The sequence below is a fragment of the Bidens hawaiensis genome, unplaced genomic scaffold, assembly GCF_021521415.1.
Source record: "Bidens hawaiensis isolate Kalapana, Puna unplaced genomic scaffold, B.hawaiensis_p1.1 tig00030905_1, whole genome shotgun sequence".
Lineage (NCBI taxonomy): Eukaryota > Viridiplantae > Streptophyta > Magnoliopsida > Asterales > Asteraceae > Bidens > Bidens hawaiensis.
Window position 1 is genome coordinate 28,547 of NW_027495182.1, and position 23,583 is coordinate 52,129.

General features: G+C 35.9%; 1 protein-coding gene and 1 pseudogene across 1 annotated transcript; both read left to right on the forward strand.

The window, feature by feature from the left end:
* Positions 1 to 6,581: 6,581 nt before the first annotated feature.
* LOC143581389 (D-glycerate 3-kinase, chloroplastic-like) lies at positions 6,582 to 15,522 on the forward strand. Its single transcript, XM_077064192.1, has 11 exons — positions 6,582 to 7,024; positions 7,446 to 7,526; positions 7,619 to 7,670; positions 7,764 to 7,805; positions 7,901 to 7,979; positions 8,242 to 8,273; positions 14,347 to 14,415; positions 14,530 to 14,604; positions 14,684 to 14,800; positions 14,878 to 14,928; positions 15,261 to 15,522. The coding sequence occupies exons 1-11, from the start codon at positions 6,657 to 6,659 to the stop codon at positions 15,402 to 15,404; spliced, it is 1,110 nt and encodes a 369-aa protein (XP_076920307.1). The 5' UTR covers positions 6,582 to 6,656; the 3' UTR covers positions 15,405 to 15,522.
* Positions 15,523 to 20,269: 4,747 nt separating this feature from the next.
* Positions 20,270 to 21,734, forward strand: LOC143581388 (uncharacterized; annotated as a pseudogene).
* Positions 21,735 to 23,583: the final 1,849 nt, after the last annotated feature.

Sequence of the window (23,583 nt, forward strand, 5' to 3'; positions counted from 1 at the left end):
GAACTCTTCTCGCAGCGCGCTAAGAATGCATGTTCTTCCCGCGATGCGCTTAGAATTCCAGGTTCTTCACGCAGCGCGCTAAGGATTTGTGATTCTTCCCGCAGCACGCTAAGGTTTGTTGTGCCAGCCTTCGCGCTCGCGCACTCAGCCTTCTCGCGCTTGACCCTTTAGTCTAGTCTTCTGTTTATTCTAGCCGTTTGCTTTTGTAATGTCTTTTCTTCTGAGCTGTTGACCTAACCTATCTAATGTCTGAATAGTTACTTTCGGCGCAGCATGCGTACCAACCCCATTGGTTGGTAGAAAAAGTGACTGACATTATCTTTTGAGATCTGCTTTTGCCATGCTTGACCAGTACCTTTATCTGACCCGCCCATGCCTTTTTACTGTTCCCTGTCAGCTTTATCTTGCCCCCTGCAGCTGCCATATCTTTTGATATCTTTTGTTATCTTTTGTTTTGTCTTGTTCTGTTTGTCTTGGAATCTTTTCCTTTTTTTCTGGATTTATGTCTCCTAGGGTTTCTCTATAAATAATAGTATTATTTTTCCTAACACTACACACACAAAACACTTACTCTCTCCTGACCTCCTCCTTGCTCTCTCTGCCGCCTCCCTCTCTGCCTCCGTTTTCTCCTCTCCTCTGCCCTGTTTTCCGGTAATATATTATATATAATAACTTATTAATTATGCTAACTTGTAATCAAGACTTGAAACCGATCGTTAAAACAATAATCTTATTTATAGGTTAACTTGTGCTTGTTTAAAGTTGGTTCTTGCTTTATCTTACACCGCATCGTTTATCAAGTGAGTAATCTCGTACCTAATCCCTTTTTGCTTTTAATGTTTTGGGATGTTCATGTGTTCATACAAACTTAGAGTCTTAAACTTGTTTATGAACTTTAGTCGCGCAGTATCCCATGTGTTGAGGACGTAGACTTGGCTGTTATTTGTATGTGTGGATCATTAACCGTCTTGTCGGTCTATTCCGCAGTTTTCATGGTACCATTAGATGAACACGGGAGAACTATCGTTTATGATTTTCTCTTTTGTTACACTTGCACAGTTAGTCTTGTTTGTGAGCTCAATTGTGAGCACTGGCAGTCTTGTCTCTTAGAGTTGGTCCCGATCTGATTACACCCTTGTTGAAACCCAGACATACACATGTTGCGCGCAGATTTATTGTTATCTATGTATTGTATTAAACTTGATTTCTCACCAACACGCAAGTGTTTGACGTTTATTTTAACACATGTTCAGGTTTGCAGTAGCTGTTTTGGAGATTGTGGACACATAGGACGTTTTTACTTTTGGACCTAGATTAAAATGTATCAAGACAAGTTATTGCTGTTCGAATATTTTGATTTATAATATATTGATTTATGTTGGTTTATTTATATCTTATGTATACGTTGCGCATGCGTGAATGAATATATTTATTAAATATTGACACCCAATAGTGTCACGAGTAATGAAACAATATGTGGCGCCCCGATGTATAATCCGCCTTTGGTCGGGGTGTTACACATCGCCTCACTATTTCAGGACTACTAGAGATGATATGAAGCCTCCCAAGGTCTCATCACCACTGTGTTCCCGAGTCTCATTTAAAGAAGGAAAAGGAATGAAAATGAGGGATGAACAAAATATGTGTGTTCCCGAGTTTCATTTAATAAAGGAAAAGAAAGGAAAATTTAAAACATGTGTTCCCAAGTTTCATTAAAAGAAAGAAAAGGAGAGGATGGAAGAAAATTGAAGAGAAAGAGATGACAAAAGAAAAGATAAGAAGAGAAAACTTTATTTTCCTTACTTTTTTTTTCATAAATTAACTCGGAAACACAACTTAAGGATGAGTGTCATGCATCTTTTTTATATATTTTCCTACATAAGTTTTTTCTCCCTCTATTTTATCAATAATAATATATAATAATAATCGATATTAAAAAAAAAGGAAAATTACCAAAATAGTCTCTTTTAGAGGCAGAAGTCCCAAAATAGCCTTTTTTTGTTGATTATTTTAAGAATTTGTACTTGGGAGACACATTAGGAGAAGATATAAATTATGAGGGAGCAGGCCAAAAACTTAAAAATATGTAGGGAGTAGACCAAATGTGAGAAAATGTTGATGGAAAAGTCCAAATTATTGCAAAATTTTGAGGGAGCTGGCCTATTTTCTCTTAACTTTTTTTTCTCAATATGCAGTCTCCCAATACTGTTTTTTATGTTTCTACCTGGCCGTACATATTTTCAAATTCTAGGAAAATGAGCTTTTTAAAATTCGTCTTGGGAGACGCGTTTCAAAAACATTTGTTCTTAGGAGACGAGATTATTGTATTTCCTTCCTTGTTCGTCCAGATCTTATAGTTCTTCATCTTCTTCATATATATTTTCAATTTCAATAATCAAATCATCCGATCAATTTATGAATGTCCCTCAAAAAATTTATACCAGATTTGAATATATCAATTTATTAATATGGTATAAATCTTGTATAAATGGACATCACATGTAAACTCCCTGCATGTAATGGTTTCAAACATACGGGTTCTTTTTTATAAATTTGCCCATGTAATATTTTTTATTATCTTTTTGGTGGATTGTTGGTGACATGTACATTACGCTGTGTTCCTGAGTCTCATTAAAGAGAGGAAAGGAATTGAAATTGAATAAAATAATAGTTGTGTTCCCAAGTTTTCTTTAGAACGGAAAGGAAGGAAATTGAATAAAATGTTGTGTTCCTTAGATTAATTAAAGGAACGAAATGAATGGAATTGAAGAGAAAGAAGAAAGAAAACAAGAACAAATACTTTTTTTCTAAATTGGAAAGAATCGGAGAGAAAGAAAAGGAATTAAAAAATAGAGAAGATGTGGAAAAGAATGGAAATGAAAGGAAAGGAAAAGTTTTCCTTTCTTTTCCTTTCTCTTCTCATATGAACTCGAAAACACAGCGTAAAATTTATTTTAAGAAACTGCTGAATTTGTTATTTTCAAATGTTGAATATATAGTATGTACAGACTCTTAACAGGTTGTTATTATATCTTTCAAGCAATCAATGATTTTTAATTGTCCTAGAGTAAAGTGTCATTTTCGTCCTTGTGGTTTGGCACATAATGCGAATTTAGTCTAAAAAATTTATTTTTTGCATACGGACCCTCAACGTTTTCTAATTATTGCCAATTACATCTAAATCACCAACCCTGTTAAATTTAATCGTTAAGTCAGGAGTAGAGATGTCTTTTCACTCTTTCTTTATTATATGAGTAAATTGCCAAAATCGTCCCTGAGGTTTGGTCACATTTGCGAATTTATCCAAAAATATTTTTTTTCGCAAGTAGTCATATGAGTAATTTTCCTAACCATTGTCAATTTCGTCCAAATTGTTAACTCGGTCCAAATTCAACGTTAACTCAGCGGTGTTACTGTCCTTTTACATGCTTGTTTAAATTATTATTATTATTATGATTATTATTATTATTATTATTACACTGAGCTAAACCCTTTATATGACTAAAAATAAAAAAGAATAAACAAACGGATACTATATTGGATTCAAACATAGGAATCGTGAGATGTTATATATGTCATCGAACAAACACATAATAATAATAATAATAATAATAATAATAATAATAATAATAATAATAATAACGGTTGGGAAAAATCGAGGGTCTACTTGCGAAAAAAATATTTTTGGACGAAATTCGCAAATGTGATCAAACCTCAGGGATGATTTTGGCAATTACTCATATAATAAAGAAATAGTGAAAAGACATGTATACCCCTGACTTAACGATTAAATTTAGCGGGGTTGGTGATTTGGAAGTAATTGGCAAGAATTGGAAAACGTGAAGGGTCCATATGCAAAAAATAAACCTTTTGAACTAAATTTGCATTATTTGCCAAACCATAAGGACGAAAATGATAGTTTACTCATTGTCCTAGTATAATTTCTAAACAAAATTTGTAACACTTCTTATGTAAAAGAGAAAAGCACTACTCATGTCATTATCACCTGAGTGTTAAAGAAAAAAAATAAGAATGCTTCATGCGTCCCTGTAGTCTATAAATTAAAATATTCAAATCTGATATAAATCGTATTCGAGTGACATTCATAAATTGATCGGATGATTTGATGACTGAGATTGAAAATATATCTGAAGAAGATGAAGAACTACAAGATCTGGACGAACAAGGAAGGAAATACAGTAATCTCGTCTCTTAAGAACAATGTCTCTAAAATGCGTCTCCCAAAATGAATATTAACAAGCCCATTTTCCTAGAATTTAAAAATATGTACAGCCTAGGTAGAAAATATAAAAAAACAGTCTTGAAAGAATGTATTTTGAGAAGAAAAGTTAAGAAAAAATATGACTTGCTCAGTTGCTCCCTCAATATTTTGAAATAATTTGGACTTTTCCATCAACATTTTCTTATATTTGGTCTGCTCCCTATATATTTTTAAGTATTTGGCATGTTCTCTCATAATTTATATATTTTTCCAATATGTCTTCCAAGTACAAATTCTTGAAAAAAAAAGGCTATTTTGGAACATCTCTCTAAAACGGACTATTTTAAGAATTTTCTCTTAATAAAAGCTAAATAAATAAATAAATAAAAACTTTTCTTATTTGAGTGTATGATGGACTTGGCTGGCTAGTGTGAAATGAATAATTTATTGGTCATTAAAAGGTATGTTGTAAAGATATATGAAATGGAAAGCTTATCTGCATTTGAAAAATATATAGTAATCAAAATGTTTGTATAAAATATATTAAAAAAAAAATAATAGCAGTATTCAAGGGTTGTGGTTTTAATTTAAGGACCGTATAAAATAAATAAATAAATAAATAAATATTTTGTGTCCTGACCTTTGACAAGCACGTACGTGAAGACAGACAGCTACACCAATCAATCAAATTGAGCGGTTTCGCTTCCTTCCTTCGTTAACTATATTTGTCTGCGTGTGACATCGAACGGAGGCCACAAAAAGCCAAATACATGATAATCTCAATCTCAATCCGTTTCTTAAATTAAACCTTCACTCTCTCTCTGATATATCGATCGAACAATGGCGGTTTTTATGGATGTTATGCATCGGCCGTCAATATCCGCCACCGCACATGACCGGAGTTTGAATCATGCGTCCAACAGGTTACATCGAATCACTTCGCGGTTGGCTAATATTAATTTCCATTCCTCCAAATCAGGTACGTACGGACACTTTTTCAATCCTTATAATTCACGGTTAATTTGTTATTCGACTTAATTATGCATGCTTCACAAAATTCAATTGACCAGTTATTATGTACGTTTACATGCAGAGTGTTTGCAATTAACTATTCATGAATTTATGAATTATGATTAGTTGAGTTTTGAATTGAGCGATTAACTAGTGAAAATGATCGAGCTTTTATTATATGAGATATTAGGCTAGTTGCAAAGATCAGGAGACTACATGACATGATATGTTGCTTTAAATCTATGCTCTTATATGTGAGAACTCTTGTATGATCCTTCAAATTATTCAGTTAAACAACGTTGTTAAACTTTTCAGTTAAAGAGGTGTTTGGGATTCCTTATTTTACGTTCTTCTTGTGACTTTTTAATAAGTTAATAAGTTACAAAAATGTAATCGCAAACACTTTATTAGCTTTTACTCTCACATAAAAAACAATCGCAAATATCGTATTTCTTTTCGTTAAGTTAATAAATTATAAGTTGGTAAAAATACGCAATCCCAAACACCCGTCAATATAAATTAACTAATTCCCCTTAATATAATAAAATAATAATAATAATAGAACTGGGACCCACCTTTCATCTCCATCTTCAACCCCAACCCCTCTCATTTCCTCCACTGCAACTCCACAACCTCCCATCAACCACCGCCTGCAACCACCACTCCGGCCACCAACGCCACCACGTACAACCACCATCATCTCACCTGAACCGCAGATGCCGCCTTCAACTTAAACCCCTGCCATCCGACAACCGCATCACCGACAGTTGCAAGTTAGAGAGAGAGAGAACTGAAGAGGGGAGGAGGTTGTTGTTGTTGTTGGTGGTGGTGGTGTTGCAAAATTTAACAATTAATGTTTATTTAATACACCAAATAAAATTACCTATATAATAGGTTAATTTAGGCTCACGAGCCAGCTCAACCTTGATATATGAAGCTCGTGTTCGTGCTTGTTTGTTAAACAAACTTATTCAAAGGCTCTGAGCTCGTTTATGCTCGGGTCACTTCAAGCTTCTAACGAGCCAGTCTCGAGTACCTTACGAGCTGGCTTGGCTCATTTACTTCCCTAACCACCCCCAATTTGCACCCCAACATGCCTGTCATATTATACAAGTCATATTACTTTGAAGACACCACAGACCTATCACATTATAGTGCCCGTATAAAGCAAACTTTCGCATTATATGAGTCATACAAGTAATACGTGACAGTGGTGTGTTTTTTTGACACGACACACCATTGTCACATCCGTAATTCCGTAGGCGTAGGTAGTTTCAGTAAAGTTATAGAGACCCGTATGAGTTATGACAGCTCGTATAACACCTTATATAGGCTCATATATGTATTTCGTCATAGCATACAGGCCATATTAGTAAGTTCTTGTTTTGGATTTTTGCATTTTATAGGGCATGGATGTTCATGGATGCAAGATAACTCAGCTCATAGTGATATTATAGCCAACAACAAAAGGATTCATGGTCCAATACATTCGGTGTTTCCACCTATACCTGCAGAAGTTTCATCTGTGAAGGACCTCTTTGAAATCATATGCGCAGGCCCCCTTATGGACAAACTCGGGTTCACCCCAGAAACAGTAGCTGAGTCGATAGACAAGTGGTTAGAGAACGGTTCTCACGTGTGTAAATTGTTTAAACTCAATGATTTATACCTGACAACGCCCCAGAAAGCTAGAATTTATCACTATTATATCCCAGTCTTCCTGTGGTGTGAAAAGCAGATATCTGATCATAGGTCTAAGTTTAAAGATGGAGATGACATCCCTCCTTTGGTGGTCTTTTTCTAATCTTGTCATTGTCCTGTTCTTGTTTATTTTGTTAACTAATATACATGACAATAAATGCTTCAAGTTTTTAAACTCGCCTAAAAATGAAATGGGTTGTCGCCTAAATATGAACAAATCTCGTTTATTGATAGAACCTACACATGTGTTGGTAAACATTTAAAAGTTAAAAAAATATATGAATGAACTAATTAATGGTTTTTTTATTTACATAGCATAGACATTTGTACGAAAGAAGTAAAAAATTTTAAAAAATAATAAACCATTAATAAAAAATTAACCGATTTAGGTTTGCTCTTTTTGTTATCATGATCTTTAATGTTTATGTAACGAACCTCTCCCTACATATACATATGTGTGTGCGTGCACATGCAGAATAAACTGCTAGGTGACATCTTTTGTTGTTATGCGGATTGGCTTTAGTGCTCCACAAGGTTGTGGGAAGACTACACTAGTCTTTGCTCTCGACTATCTTTTTCGAACTTCAGGGAGGTAAAGTGCAGAGTAATAATGCATTTTTTATGGTCATGAATTCATAATAATCTTGTGAAAGTTAAGAATTTGTAACATGTTTTACGTATCAGGAAGTCTGCAACTATTTCCATAGACGATTTCTATTTAACATATGATGATCAGGTAATTGTTGAAAATTGTTTTAACTAACAATCTCTATTAACCACAAGAAAGGAATGCGAATATTTCATACTGACTGAATATATTTTACATTAGGCTAAATTGAGAGAAAACAATCCTGGGAATGCTCTTTTAGAGGTTAAATATCCTTGTCACATTTTAAAAGCAGTACTTACAACATAACAAGATTGATGGCCCGGTGTAAGTAAATAGTGTTTTTTCTGTACCTGCAGTTTCGTGGAAATGCTGGAAGCTATGATCTTTCTCTTTCTGTTGAAACACTAGCAGCTCTGAGAAAATTGTCTAAAGAAGGTTTGGCCGACAAACATTTAGTCCTACATTCGTAGAGGTGGTCAAATGGGCCGGTCGAGCGGGTTGGGTAACGGGTTTGGGTCAGGTTGACTTGACCTGCAAACACTTTTTTAGCTAATCTTTTACACGAAAAACATAGAACAAAACAAATTGACCCATTCGTAAGAAAAATGGCCTGAAATTGCCACCTTACACATGTGCATCCTATCTTCTGCTTAATCACAAATTTTGAACTAAATTTTAAAGCACAAAATTTGTCCAGGTATGAAGATGAAGCTGCCTAGATATGATAAAGTAAGTACACATCATTTATACATATCTTCTTATTACTTTGTGCCATTCTTTCTAAGTACTGATTCTAAATACAAAATGGGGGTGGTTTAGTAACAAGTTAAAACGGTTAGTTTTGTACTCGAGACGGGTCGGGTCAAACTGGGTTGACGCAATATGATTATAAAAGCTATATTGTTTCAATATAAATATTTTTCAAAATTGTCGAAAAAATATCCTAAACTAATATCTACTTATATATAATATCAGAAAAACTTAGACAGAACTCGAAAGTCCTTATATTATACAAAAATAAATGCATATAATGTGAATTTTGGTTATTTGAATAGAATCGGTTCGAGGTATTTAAATTTGAATTAGAAATTCATTTCGAATAAATATTCAATTCGAATTACCCGCAATTTTCGAATTTGTTATTCAAATTCAGTTCGATCGAATTTCGGTCTATTAGTGAACCTCTCTAATGGAGATAGGATTGGCAATTCCTAATGCGACATAAAAATATGCGGGTTAGCATTTGGTGTAAGCAGGTTCGGGTCGTGAACGAGGTGACCTGTTTAACAAACTGGTAATGTTCGGCTTGGTTGCAGATAAACGGGTCGACTTGCCTACTGTTCATTCTGTTTTAAATAGGTTACGCTGATCGTGCCCAGGTTACATGGGTTTTGGGTTTGAGTTTTCCAACACAATCTAGATATCTGGTGTTTGGTTTATGTTGGAGAATATAATATAAAAAGAATTGATTAATTTGGATATAGAGTGTAGTAGCAAGTTATCTCTGCTGGTGCCCCCAATAATGTTGCAACTTGTATAGTATTATATTAGTTTTCATCTAGTATAAATATGTAATCTATGCTATAGTTCAGTGTGTGAAATATAAGTCTGTTTCTCCCAATTCTCTGTTCTAATATCTGTTTATAATATGCTAACTGATATCTATTAACATGGTATCAGAGCCACAGCCATCTGAATCGATCTGTTCTTAACCAGCCAGCTCGTATTCAAGATAAAACATAAAATCCTGTTTTCACAAGTCACCGGTTCATCTCACCTCCACTATCACCTTCACCTACCTCTGAATTGCAGCTCTTGAAAATGTCACCGCCAGAAAACAATCCACACGCCGCCACCACTGTCGCCATACTCGTCGGCGCGTGAGGACGCGTCAGACCTCTCAGCTAACAGATTCTTGTTTATTTCCAGATTCTCATTTATTCCTATTTTCTTGTTAACATTTGAATTCAGATTTCTGGTCAAAAATATGTCTAACTCTGGTAAAACCAAAGATGACTCTGAAAAGATCACTAGTTCTGTTGTTGTTCCCAATCTTGCAGATGTGTCATCTCTACCAACTCGGCTAACTGACAACAAACTCGATGGCACCAATTTCTTCAAATGGAGCAAGACCATTCGTCTCTATCTACGTAGCATCGGGAAAGCCTCTCATCTCACCTCTGATCCTCCAACAGATGAAACTCAAGACCAATGGTTGCAAAATGACGCTCGGTTGTTCCTGCAAATCAGGAACTCTATTGATGTGTTTGTTCTGTCACTCATCAATCATTGTGAATATGTCAAAGAACTGATGGACTACTTGGAATTTCTATATTCTGGACAGAGCAATATGTCTAGAATATACAATGTTTGCAAGTCCTTCTATAGGGGGGAGCAACTTGATCAATCCCTAACGGCGTATGTGATGGGATTCAAGAAAACATATGAGGAACTAAACACATTTTTACCCCTCAGCACTGATGTACGTGTAATGCAAGCCCAACGAGAACAAATAGCGGTGATGAGTTTTCTGACCGGTTTACGACCGGAATTTGATGCTATTCGATCTCAGCTTCTAAATGAATCAACAATTCCATCTCTCCAAGAAACATTTGCTCGAATGCTACGTCATGAAAGCATTCCACCTCCAAATCCATCAGCTCATAACAGTGCACTGGTCAGCCGAGGAGGATTCAGAGGAGGATTTCGTGAGAGCTCAAGAGGTGGTTATCACAGTAGTCCACGAGGCAGCTATCAAAGTAACTCACGTGGTGGTTACAACAATTATAACCCTGGTCAAAGAGATTATACTCCCGCAAACAGCAATGGAAATGTTGAATGCAATTACTGTCATGAGTTTGGGCATACCAAGTACAATTGTAAGAAAAGACTAGCTCGAAACGCGAGAAACTCTTCCGCTCATCTAGCAGCAAACAATAATGAAGGCAACTCAGAAGATGAGCAAGTTGTCGATCAGCCCAACATGACTCCGCCCAACACAAATCCAACTGCCACATTTGCTGAGGCAGGTAAATCTACTACTACTTTCAAATGGGTCATTGATTCTGGAACTTCTGAACTCATGACTGGTAATCACAAACTCCTTTCAAATTTTCATAATCATTCACAATCATCTCACGTCACCATTGCTGATGGAACAACTCCAAAAGTTCTCGGTTCAGGAAGTGCAAATGTTACTCCCTCAATTCATCTGTCATCAATTTTAAATTTACCTAATTTCCCATTCAATTTACTATCGGTCAGTAAAATCACTCGTGACCAGAATTGTAGTGCTTTATTTTATCCTGGTTTTTGTATTTTTCAGGATCTGTCGACAAAACGGATAATTGGTAAAGGAAGTGAATCAGATGGCCTGTATATACTTGAAACACAGACACCCTACTCTCTAGCTTGTCCAAGCTCATCACCATTACAAGCACACTGTCGGTTAGGTCATCCCTCTATCCAAAGTCTGAAGACATTATGTCCCCAGTTTTCTAGTTTGTCATCTTTGCAATGTGAGTCATGTCAGTTTGCTAAACACCAACGTGTACCTCTAAGTCCTCGAGTCAATAAGCGGGCTACGTCCCCTTTCGAGTTGGTCCATTCTGATGTTTGGGATCCTTGTCCTATTACTTCTAAACTAGGTTTCAAGTATTTTGTAACGTTTGTTGATGACTATTCTCGTGTAACCTGGATATATGTTATGAAATATCGCTCTGAAGTATTTTCTCATTTTTGCAACTTACATGCTGAAGTTAAAACACAGTTTAATGCATCAATTCGTACATTACAAAGCGACAATGCTAAAGAATATCTATCGGAACCATTTCAATCTTATTTCTTGCGAAATGGGATACTTCATGAAACCTCATGTGTAGATACACCTGCCCAAAACGGAGTGGCTGAATGTAAAAACAGACACCTCCTTGAAGTAACTAGAGCTCTGTTATTTCAAATGAATGTTCCAAAATCATTTTAAATCATTTTGGGCAGATGCGGTCTCCACAGCATGCTTTCTTATAAATCGCATGCCATCAGTCGTTCTTAATGAGGATATTCCATACTCTGTCCTGTTTCCTACAAAACCTTTGCATCCCGTTCCTCCTCAGATATTCGGAAGCACTTGTTATGTTCGGGATGCCCGTCCACATCTCACCCAATTAGATCCAAAATCCCTTAGATGTGTCTTTGTTGGCTATAGTCGTTTACAAAAAGGTTACAAATGCTTTTCTCCTGCTCTTCAGCGATACCTAGTATTTCGGGATATAACGTTTCATGAAAATGTTCCTTTCTTTACCATACCACGTAGTCATCCATCCAAGGAAGATGCTATTCTCATTGATGACAATTTTCTATCCTATCCTCAAACTGTGTTGCCACCATCTCAACCAATTAACAGTCCTGCCCAACCAGAGTCTGCTCACTCCCAAACATCCGAGTCTGCCCAATCATGCCCAATCAGAATCTGCTCAGTCTCAAACACCTGAGTTTGTCCAACCAAAATCTGTTCAGCCCCAAACATTCGAGTCTGTCCATTCCCAAAGTGTCGAGCAGCCAGCTGTCTTACAACAGCCTTCCAAACCCAACCAACCTGTTATTCAAGTATATCAAAGGCAAAGCAAATCAATATCTGATTCTGTTCCCAAACCAACTGATTCGCCGACAGATTCACCAAATGAATCTTCTGAAAGCGAACCTAATACCGATCTTCCAATTGCCCTTCGAAAAGGTAAGCGTGCATGTACGTACCCCCATTGCTTCATTTGTCTCATATGACAAATTATCTCGAGCCTCCCAGGCATTCGTGGCAACAGTCGATTCCATTTCGACTCCCAAAACTGTAAGTGAAGCACTTGATCACCCTGGTTGGCGTAAAGCTATGATTGAAGAAATGGAAGCCCTCGAAGGGAATGATACCTGGTCCCTTGTAAATTTACCAGTCAACAAAAGGGCAATTGGCTGAAAATGGGTATATACTGTTAAAGTTAATCCCGATGGTTCTCTCGCACGATTAAAAGCTCGGTTAGTAGCAAAAGGCTATGCTCAAACATATGGTTTGGATTATTCAGAAACATTTTCTCCTGTAGCCAAGCTATCATCTGTCCGTTTGTTCATCTCTTTAGCTGCAACATATGACTGGAGATTATATCAGCTTGACGTTAAAAATGCATTCTTACACGGAGATTTAAAGGAAGAAGTCTATATTGAGCAACCACCTGGGTTTGTTGCTCATGGGGAGTCAGGCAAAGTGTGTAGATTAAAGAAATCTCTGTATGGACTAAAACAATCTCCGCGTGCATGGTTTGGAAAGTTCAGTACCGTGGTTACTGAATTTGGGTTAAAGAGAAGTTCATATGACCACTCAGTGTTCTTTAAATCTTCCAAATCAGGGTGTATTCTTCTAGTGGTATACGTAGATGATATAGTAATCACTGGGAATGATGAAATCGGTATAAAGAAATTGAAAGGGTTCCTTGGAACACAGTTTCAAACAAAAGATCTAGGAACACTAAAATACTTTCTAGGGATCGAAGTCTCTCGTTGCAGTAAGGGAATATGTTTAAATCAGCGAAAATATTGCTTAGATGTATTAAAAGAATCTGGAATGATTGAAGCAAAGACTTGTGATGCGCCAATGATACCAAATGCAAAGTTGAAAGCAGATGAAGGCGATCTTCTGGCAAATCCCGAGAAGTATAGAAGAATCATTGGCAAGTTGAACTATCTTACTATTACTAGGCCAGATATTGCTTTTCCTGTAAGTGTGGTTAGCCAGTTCATGTCGTTCTCTAGAACCTCACATTGGGAAGCTGTGTGTCACATTCTTAGATATCTGAAGGGCGCTCCAGGTCGTGGAATCTTATATCAAAACAATGGTCATCATACAATAGAAGGATTTACTGATGCTGATTATAATGGTGACCCAACAAGCAGGCGCTCTACCACCGGCTATTGTGTTCTTGTGGGAGGCAATCTAGTGTCGTGGAAAAGCAAGAAACAAAGTGTTGTATCTCGTTCAAGTGCAGAATCAGAATATAGAGCTATGGCGCAGACTACTTGTGAACTAGTCTGGGTTCGGAATCTTCTCAGCGAAATTGGGTTTAAGCAATCACAACCAATGAACCTATGGTGCGATAATCAAGCAGCAATTCATATTGCAAACAATCCAGTGTTCCACGAAAGAACCAAGCATATAGAAAGTGATTGTCACTTTACTTGAGAAAAACTTGAAGATGGAACAATTAAATCCCCCCACGTATGGAGTGGAGATCAGCTAGCAGACGTATTCACCAAAGCCTTACCCGGAAGCAAAATCAACTATATTTGTAACAAGCTGGGCATGATTAACATATATGCCTCAGCTTGAGGGGGAGTGTTGGAGAATATAATATAAAAAGAATTGATTAATTTGGATATAGAGTGTAGTAGCAAGTTATCTCTGCAGGTGCCCCCAATAATGTTGCAACTTGTATAGTATTATATTAGTTTTCATCTAGTATAAATATATAATCTATGCTATAGTTCAGTGTGTGAAATATAAGTCTATTTCTCCCAATTCTCTGTTCTAATATCTGTTTATAATATGCTAACTGATATCCATTAACAGTTTAGTCACCAACCCGCCAACCCGAACCCAAATGCCGACCCCTACAATGTTGAAAATACACTTTGGGAAATTTCGGCCTGTTTTCATTTAGTTTATCTTTTTTAAAAATTTTACCTGTTAGACCCATTCAGAAATAACTTGGTTTAAATGTACAGCTATCCACTTTTAACTTTGATATCCTCCTAAATGCAGTCCGCCTACAATGGGAGAGGTGACAGAGATGACCCTTCAGTATGGCCTGAGGTTGAAGGACCTCTATCAGTAAGTAAAACTTCATTAATAGTAATTGGATTTCTTAAATGTATAAAAACATTTATTATGCTGAATTATCATTTTACATTTTTCACGCGCCATATCTATGCTCTCATCATTTAGGTAGTTTTGTTTGAGGGTTGGATGCTTGGTTTTAAGCCTGTTCCTTCTGAAGCCGTCAAAGCTGTTGACCCGCAGGTTAGGCCAGTGAAATCACACAACTATATAGCCTTTTTTTTTTTGGAAATTATAACATTACCTGAAAATTCTTCTGCAGCTAGAAATAGTGAATAAAAATCTAGAGGCTTACTATGATGCATGGGACAAGTTAGTGGACTCATGGATTGTTATCAAAATTGAAGACCCGAGTTGCGTGTACGAATGGCGGTTACAGGTTTGCTATCGCCTTAATACTTCCCTACGTCCTTTTATAATTCCATTAGGGTATGTTATTTTGGGAAAATCTTGCAGGCGGAGATTCAAATGAGAGATGCTGGAAACCCAGGGATGACTGATGAGGAGGTATTAAAAACTTTACTTCTTGCATTTAAATGTCTATGCTATGCACATCAAAACCATTTACCTAATGTTCATGTGTTCTTTTCATTTTTAAACGTTTCGTGTAGGTTCTATAAATAAACAAATTTTGTTTGTACATCTTTTAGAATATCGGTAGAGACAAATAAACACTGTTTTAACCATTTTCTTGTGGTTTTCAAGTTTTTAAAATTGAAAAGATAAACGATTTATTTTGCTATTTCTGTTATCGCAAAAACTGTCTTCTGCCATAAACCCTTATATAAACTATATTGGTACAATAAAATGACTTTTTTTTTTGCTGACCCGAGTTGCAGGTGTTGGATTTTGTATCAAGGTATTTACCAGCATACAAGGCGTACCTGCCTACACTCTACACGGAAGGACCGAAGGGATCCGATTCTAAAAGCACCCTCGTCGTTGAAATTGATCAAGGAAGAAATCCAATACTTGCTTGCTAGATACATGTAACTACTACTATTGTATATATAAAACCCTACATGTAGCATAAATAATAGGATAATGTATAGAACCTCGTAATTATTGTTCTAATAGTAGATTATATAATATGTAATCATATTAATGGAATCGTTATTCTTTTATTTTCTAAAAACCAAAAACAGTTTGCAGAGTCACCTCTAGACACATACATACATCTACCACAAATTAGACATGGCAACTGTATCAGAGTTAGGGGAAAACTTATAACTCAGAACAAATAACAGATACAAAAGATTGGTGTTTGCAGGCAGAAAGAAACAATAATTAATAAATAAACAGTTCAGCTCAGCTATATGTGTGACTACTTGCAAAAACAAGCAAGGTGCAAACAACACCCTTCACCTTTCTTGGGGAAGCAACAACAGCAGAACATTATGTACTACATCAATAAATATCAACCATGTTTATAAATAAATAACAGCTAAAAACAGATTATTGTGACTTGAAGTAATAATAATAAAAATCAGATAAAACAGTTTATGAACAGATAATAAGAAACAGTTGAGAAGGCATATATATATACTAACCAGTTATAGAGACAACAGTCATCATCCCTGTGACTTTGGACATAACGGTGATCATCATGGTCTGACATATCTTGTTTTTTTGGTGGCTCTGACATTGTTTTGCCTGCTTGATCTAAGTGTCTTGTAACATAGGATAAATAAGGATGTGACATGAATGACCAGATACAAGGATGATGGTAGTTTGTGGTTGTGACTTGTGGTTTTTAACCAACAGCAGCCGTTAGGCTGAGGGGTGTGGGGGGCTTTAATGGGGGCTCCAACCAATAATATTATGACGTGTGGCAAAGAGAGAAACTGGATAAGGGGGGTGTTGGAGCCCCCGTTGGAGCCCCCGGCCCTAGTATGGGGGGCTTTAATGGGGGCTTTAATGGGGTATAATTATATAAGAAAAATATTTTTTTTTTTTGGGTTTGGTCGGCTCCCAACGGTCAAAAAACCATCAAATCCCGTGCTTTTCTCTCTCTTCTCCCGCTAACCAGCTTGCGCCTGCATGTTTTTCCGCGCTAGCTCCCCGTTAGCGCCCCGGTTAGCGCCCCGGTGGTGTGGTGTTAGCGCCTGGGGGTGCGAGCGGAGGGGCTCTAGCACCCCCGTTGAAGCCCCACACCCCTCAGCCTTAGGTTTGGTTTTTAGTTTTACCCACCCCACCTATATGTCATGTCATCTTTATAATTTATTAAAGGAGTTGCTCAATTGAATATTGGACATGTGATTTTGAAGCTTAATTGTATATTGGACCATATAGGACTGGTGTGGCCCAATTTTTAGTTGATTTTAATTATCTTTTCAGTGTTTTGGCTTCTAGTCATATGTGCCCAATGTGTTGTTAGCGTTAGGTAAAATAAATTTGACCACACAAATGTCTTGATGAGAAGTAAGAGTGTGTGTGTATATATATATATATATTAGTGCAATGGTAACAACTTAATTATATAGAAGATTTACAATGGAAGATCATGACAACTTTGACTAAATAATAAAATCCATTGGTGGTCTCCAATACCCCCACCCCCCCCCCCCCCCCAAAAAAAAAGCAATCAGGTGGTGGACGAACTTGTGATTTATCACTAGATGATTCAAAGCGGTCTCGGTGGTGTTTTTTATGAAGATGTCCAATCTGCATCAAAGTATCATAGAATTGTAGACTTTGTTGGATACGAAAAATGTAACCGGCAACATAGTGTAACTTTGACATGACTCGTGATCCGTTTTACCAATTGAAAGTGATTAACAAATAAGTACAAACATGTAAGATTGCACATGATCTCAGGTTAGAATGATATCATCAGCGTACACCAATAAGTACAAGAAACATGAACCGCGTTGAAGACTAAAGAGGGATGTGTCCGCTTGACTGCATGTAAAGCCTGGGCGTATCTACCAAAACCAGCCATTGGTCTTGTTTAAGGCCGTAGAGAACCTTGTTGATATGACATAGAAAATGGATTATGATTGTCAACATAACTTGCTTCATGTGTACTATTACCCAAAGATTACCATTTAAAAACACATTTTTTCCTTCAAGTTGTAGGTTCCATTGTCGTTTTGTCACCCCAAGAGAAAGCACAGCATAGGTGAGGGTTGCTTTCACGAAGCTTTGACAACGCTTGTGAGAAATCAAAACCTATTTGTGTTTTACATTGAGCCACAAGACATCCTTTGTATTGATCGATAGAACTAGTAACATGATATTTAGTATGATATGACCATTTTAAGCCAACGACATTGGCATGTGACGAACGAGGAACAAGGATCCACATATTATTTGGATGAAGGGTTGTTAATTCTTTGGTCATGGCGTCACACTAATGTTTGTATTTAGAAGCCGACTTAAAACCCTTCATTTTTCTAGTTGCCTTGCTTAATTCTATATGTTTAGGCTTGGCAATACCAGCCTTGCTTCTAGTAACCATCGGATGAGTTGATGGCGACGAATGAAGAGTATGTTGGAACAGAAAACTCTATCTATATAGCTCCACATTGTGCAAACTATTATAATCATATTGCATCTGGTTAGCAATTTACTAGTTGTTTAACCAAAACGAGTTCTATAGGAGCATAATTATGTCATTTTGTGTCAAGCCCCTATACGAGTCGTATAAGGTTATATGACTCGTGTAGCAACACTTCTTCAATTCATTGAGAGATATAAATAGCTAGAATGAAAATTATTTGTTAGCAAAGGTAGCGTATACGATTTAAAAAAATAGTTAAATAAGAATACTTTATGATTCTACCTTATTGGTTGAAAAAATGGATGTGTTGCTTGAATTATCACCACCGGTAACTCCACAATTTCAATAAAATTACTTTCTTGGTAATTATCGTCAAAGATCGATGTAAAAAACTCCATTTGTTTAAAACTTACAAAACTACTGCATGATCTAAATAATAAAAGAAAAGAGGCTAAGAAAGAACAAGAATGATAAATTTTGAAAAACTTAAGCACCTATTTATATTATTTTCACTAGATTCTTAAATCCCAATATTACAATAAGTCAAACAACTTTAGGTAGAAAATCATAAATCATTACACAAATCTATCATGTTTTAGGCTTATCTATATAATAATATATATAAATGAAGACCCAAAAATCCTACGTGTCGCGATGTAGTTGCTCCCTCCATTTATTTGTGAAACGATATTATCATCAAACCTCAAGTATATTAATTATTAACTTTCTTACAATAAATAAAATTAAAATCCAAGTATATAGATATATATATATATATATATATATAAATATTAAAAACGAATAATATAAAACAACCCCCGTAATACGGGGGATAAAATCTAGTATCTCAATATAACACTATGTCAAACAACTTTCGATATAATCTTACAAAGCAACAAACAAATCTTACATGGGTGAAGCAAGGAAATCTAGAGACCCGGTCTCACTCGAATAAACCAGAAATGAATTATAAATCTCCTGTCAAAGTGCATATTGACATGGTGTCTATACGAACTCGTATAAGATACTATACTGCTCGTAAATAACCGAAAAAAGCTCTCTTCATGTCCCCTCCGTCCGGATGTATAGTTTATTCCAAGGATACCCTCGCTGCTCGTACTTGGAAGAATCCCATATACCCTTCTCCGTCGCACCGGAACGCCTTATCGACGCCTTTTTGTACGTCGCATTTCAGTCCTGAAATACTTTTATTTTCCTCTGCTGATTTCATCGATAAGATTGTGCATTTTGTGTGTATAGAATTACTGATCGTGATTGATTGATTATTATATTATATTATGCACACCACTTGTTTGATGAAATGCTTGAAAGCTATTTATCTCTTATGCACACCAGTTGTTTGATGAAATGCTTAACAGAAATTTACTTCACCTAGATAGATATTGTGGTAAATGGTAATATAGATCATATTCTTTTGAACTTGTTTTTAAATCTTCAAAATTTCAACTAAGCAAACATGTCAATTAAGGTCTAGATTTTTAATTTGCTTCAGTTGCACATCATCTAGGCAAGTACAAATTATTAATTTCTTCATTTCGGGGGTGTTTGGGATTGCTTATTTTAAGCAACTTATGACTTATTAACTTTTGAAAAAGTTAAAAGGTGTTTGGTACTGTGTGTTATTGTGAGAGGATAAGTTAATAAGTTACAATGTTATAACTTATGAAAAAAGTTATAAGGATGCAAAATAAGGAATCCCAAACACCTTCTTCGTATAGCAGACATACTAGTGAAGGATGTAACTTTTTTTTTTTTTACATTAATATGTATATTTTTAGTGCAATTGAAGGCATAGCTCTTGGTATTAAATTCCTTTAGCATATGCTTCTGTTGAGGTAGGGCTTAAATAGCAACTACTTTGGGCTTTTTTGGATCTACATTTTGAGACTGTTTCTAATTGTTCTTGTTATTACTTTTTTGTTTTAATAATAGACTATCTGTGTGTTTTTGGTTGTTTTGTTGATTTAATCATTTTAGCTATAAATCTCTCAAAGACGGAATGGTTTAGACTGCTAAAAGAATGGGAAACTGTAACAAATGGCAAGACATTTGATCACCTAAACATTCTATCATATATATAACATTATAACTAGAACTTGATACTTAGTTTTCACCACTTTTTTTTGCAGGATTGTAAGAAAAAAAAACCTAAACGAGACTTAAATTATCATTTGCATATGCTAAGCAACAAAGGAAGTTAGTAACCGAGAGAAGTTTTGGCCATAAATGATAATCTTTGTCATTCAACAACATTTTTTTCATTCACCATTGTTTGGATATAAAGACTATGATTAAGAGAATTCAATAGATTTCTCTTTGGAAGAAATGAATAATAGGAAACTCCTAAAACCACCACAACTTCACCGCCCACCACCATCGACTACCACCAACTTTCTACCTCCACCACCTCCAATAGACACGTCACTCACCCCTTCTCCAACCCTCACACTCACCTCCTCCAGCTCAACTACTCAATCTGAACTCACCAGTTTCATCAACACTCACCTCAAAAACAACCTCACCCCTAACGAACTCCTCTCATTCCTCAAAAACCACCTCCACCACCATCCCAAATTCGCACACCTTGACCTCCACATCTTCCGCCATGCCGCCACCCTCGACTCCTTCCGCCACGACCACTCCACTTACGAATGGATGGTCAAAACCCTTGCCATCACTCACCGTTTGGATTCATTGTCATCCGTCATTGATTTCATCGTTTCCAACCCTTGCCCGTGCTCAGACGGCATATTTTCCTGTAGTCGTACCGACCCCATCTTCCGTTTTGCGATAACTGCGTTTTGTAACGTCGGTAGGCTGGATGATGCACACCAGATTTTTGATAAAATGCTCAGACTAATTGATGGCAAACCTAATGTGGCTGTATACAATACAGTGATTCATAGTTTTATTAAATATGGCAAGTTCGAAAAGGGTTTGGAGTTTTACGCCAGAATGGTTAAAGATCGAGTCAAGCCCGATGTGATCACTTTCAACATATTGATTAACGGGTATTTTCGCAGTTCGAGATTCGAGTTAGCGTTAGAGGTGTTTAAGGAAATGAGAGTGAAAGGTTGTGTTCCAAATGTGGTCACTTTTAATACTTTAATCAAGGGATTCTTTAGAGAAAGAAAGTTCAAGGAAGGAATAGGAATGGCGTTTGAGATGATCGAATTGGGATGCGGTTTATCGAGTTTAACGTGTGAGATTTTGGTCGACAGGCTTATTAAAGAACGCAGAGTTTCAGAAGCTTGTGATCTCGTGATCTCGTTCTTGATCTTTCAAGAAAACGAGTTTTACCAATAAAGTTTGATTATTTTAGCTTAATCGAGACTCTTTGTGACCAAGGTAATGTGATTAAAGCAAGATTGCTAGTAGACGAGTTATGGGAGAATGGAAATGCTCCAAGTTCCGTCACTTGTACTATCTTGATTGAAGGTTTAAGGAGGATTAAGAACATTGAATCGGGGCATATGTTAATGGATAAGATGCTTAAACATAATATGGTTCCCGATAGTGTGACTTTTAACTGTGTTCTTGGTGATCTTTGTAATTCGGGAAGAACATCGGATGCGAATAAGTTAAGGTTGTTGGGTTCTGAAAAAGGGGTGCGTCTTGATGAAGTAAGTTATAGCATATTAGTATCGGGATATTCGAAAGAAAAGAATAAGAAAGAGGGGAAAGCTATAGTGGATGAGATGTTGGATGAAGAGTTTATACATGATATTGCTACTTATAATAGGTTGATGAAAGGTCTTGGTATTAGATGAAACTGTTGTTTTCAAACATATGAATAATATGCAGATTTTTGTATACTAAACAACATAAAAGTTTATGTAATTCTGAGAATTTACCAGCTGATTTGGTGCTGTTGTTTGAGTTTGATGAGTTGAGATCTTGTGGCCCGCTTTTATTGTAACTGGTATGCAGTAAACATCCTATGTTGATTTGTGTGTCTAAGTTATTTCACAATTATAACCAATTTCCGTGGGTTGAAGCTTAATCACACGGTCAAAAGCATATTCGGCTAAGTCGACGTTTTTTATGAATCTTGCAAGCACCCAAAGGAGCTACCCAAACTTTACTGTCAGGTTTCATTGGCATTAATCCTAGTTTGAACCCGCATTTCATCTTCTCTAAAGCCAAATAAGCCAACCTGGTATCAATTAATCCTGCATGACTACACGAGGACAAGTGGAAAACGCAGAACACTTGCAAAACCAGCCTAATGTAGTATCCGTGTTTTGTTAGCTCCCGAAGCTGGGCATTCCATGGTGTGCAGGTTCTCTATTTTAGTTTTTTATATAAAGTCCAATTTTATTATTTTTTTATAGTTTTTAATATATAATATTTTATATAAATTTGAATATATCATTACAATGTGTTTATTTTCCTCTTTATATTAATCAAATATTTGTTTTAAAATAGTTGCATATAAGAGTATTCATATTTAGTTACACGTAAGTTTGTGTTAAAATTTACAAAAATAAACATCATAGTTGTGTATTTGGATTTATATAAAAAACTATAGAAAAATACAATGTTGCATCAGATAGGTGTAGTATTAATTAGCAAAAACAAAAAAAAGAAGTGGATTGACCCATATATTTATTCATTGATTTTATAAACATAAATCAACATTCATAACATGAAGTCCCTTCAAGGCCTATTTGAGATCCTAACAATGGCAATACTTATTCCCCAAGTTTTATGTGTGTTGGATGGCATTCGTTAATTTACAACCCGAAACTTACAATCACGCATGTGCAGCCGAATTTTGTACAATTGATGAATCTTAGAAAATTCATAACTCTAATTTGTGACTTGGAACTTGCAACATTCATAACTTTGTATACAATTCAAAATGCACATATACCATTCAAAGTGCAGGAATCATGATTCGTACGAAACTTTGTAACATCATCTAATCATTCTGATATCAACTTATCATATACCACTTCATATCCTATGATATTTAAACAAACATGTTTAGGCCTTTTCTCTTTCCTACTTTAAAGGAGGATCAACAACAAATCACAAGCTTCTAGAACAGCTAAATTATGAACTTATTCCTAAATCTATCTTTCATAGTCTTGGTACCGATATACTAAAATCCTTTTCTCTTTCATAGATGTTTATAATAATAAACATTCCATCAGTTTCATATGACCGTTCAAATTCATTCCATTTCATGCAATTAAACAATTCCATTTCACCACGGGCCCTCTAGCTTATCCTAGGAGCTATGCAGTCGATATTGCCGATATATCAGTTATTGGTCCTTTGATAAAATACCGGTACGCGATATTGACCGGTATTCTCGATATCGTTGTTTTAAGTCTTAATTATCTATTTTTAATGTTCAATGCTAGTGTTTTAAGTCTTAATCATTTATCACTTGCTACGATTGTTAGTGTTTTGCAAGTTGCAAAAGGTTAATTTGTTAGTGATTAGAGCTGAATTTTTAGTTTTAAATTGCTAGATATATGAATTTTACATGATATTAAAATTACCGATACCCCACCGGTATATCACCGTGATAACCGATATCTCAGATTTTGATCATTAACAATTATCCGATATTTTTCCCGCAATAACTGCTTAGCCTAGGAGTGGTAGTCGGTTCAAGAAACATCAAA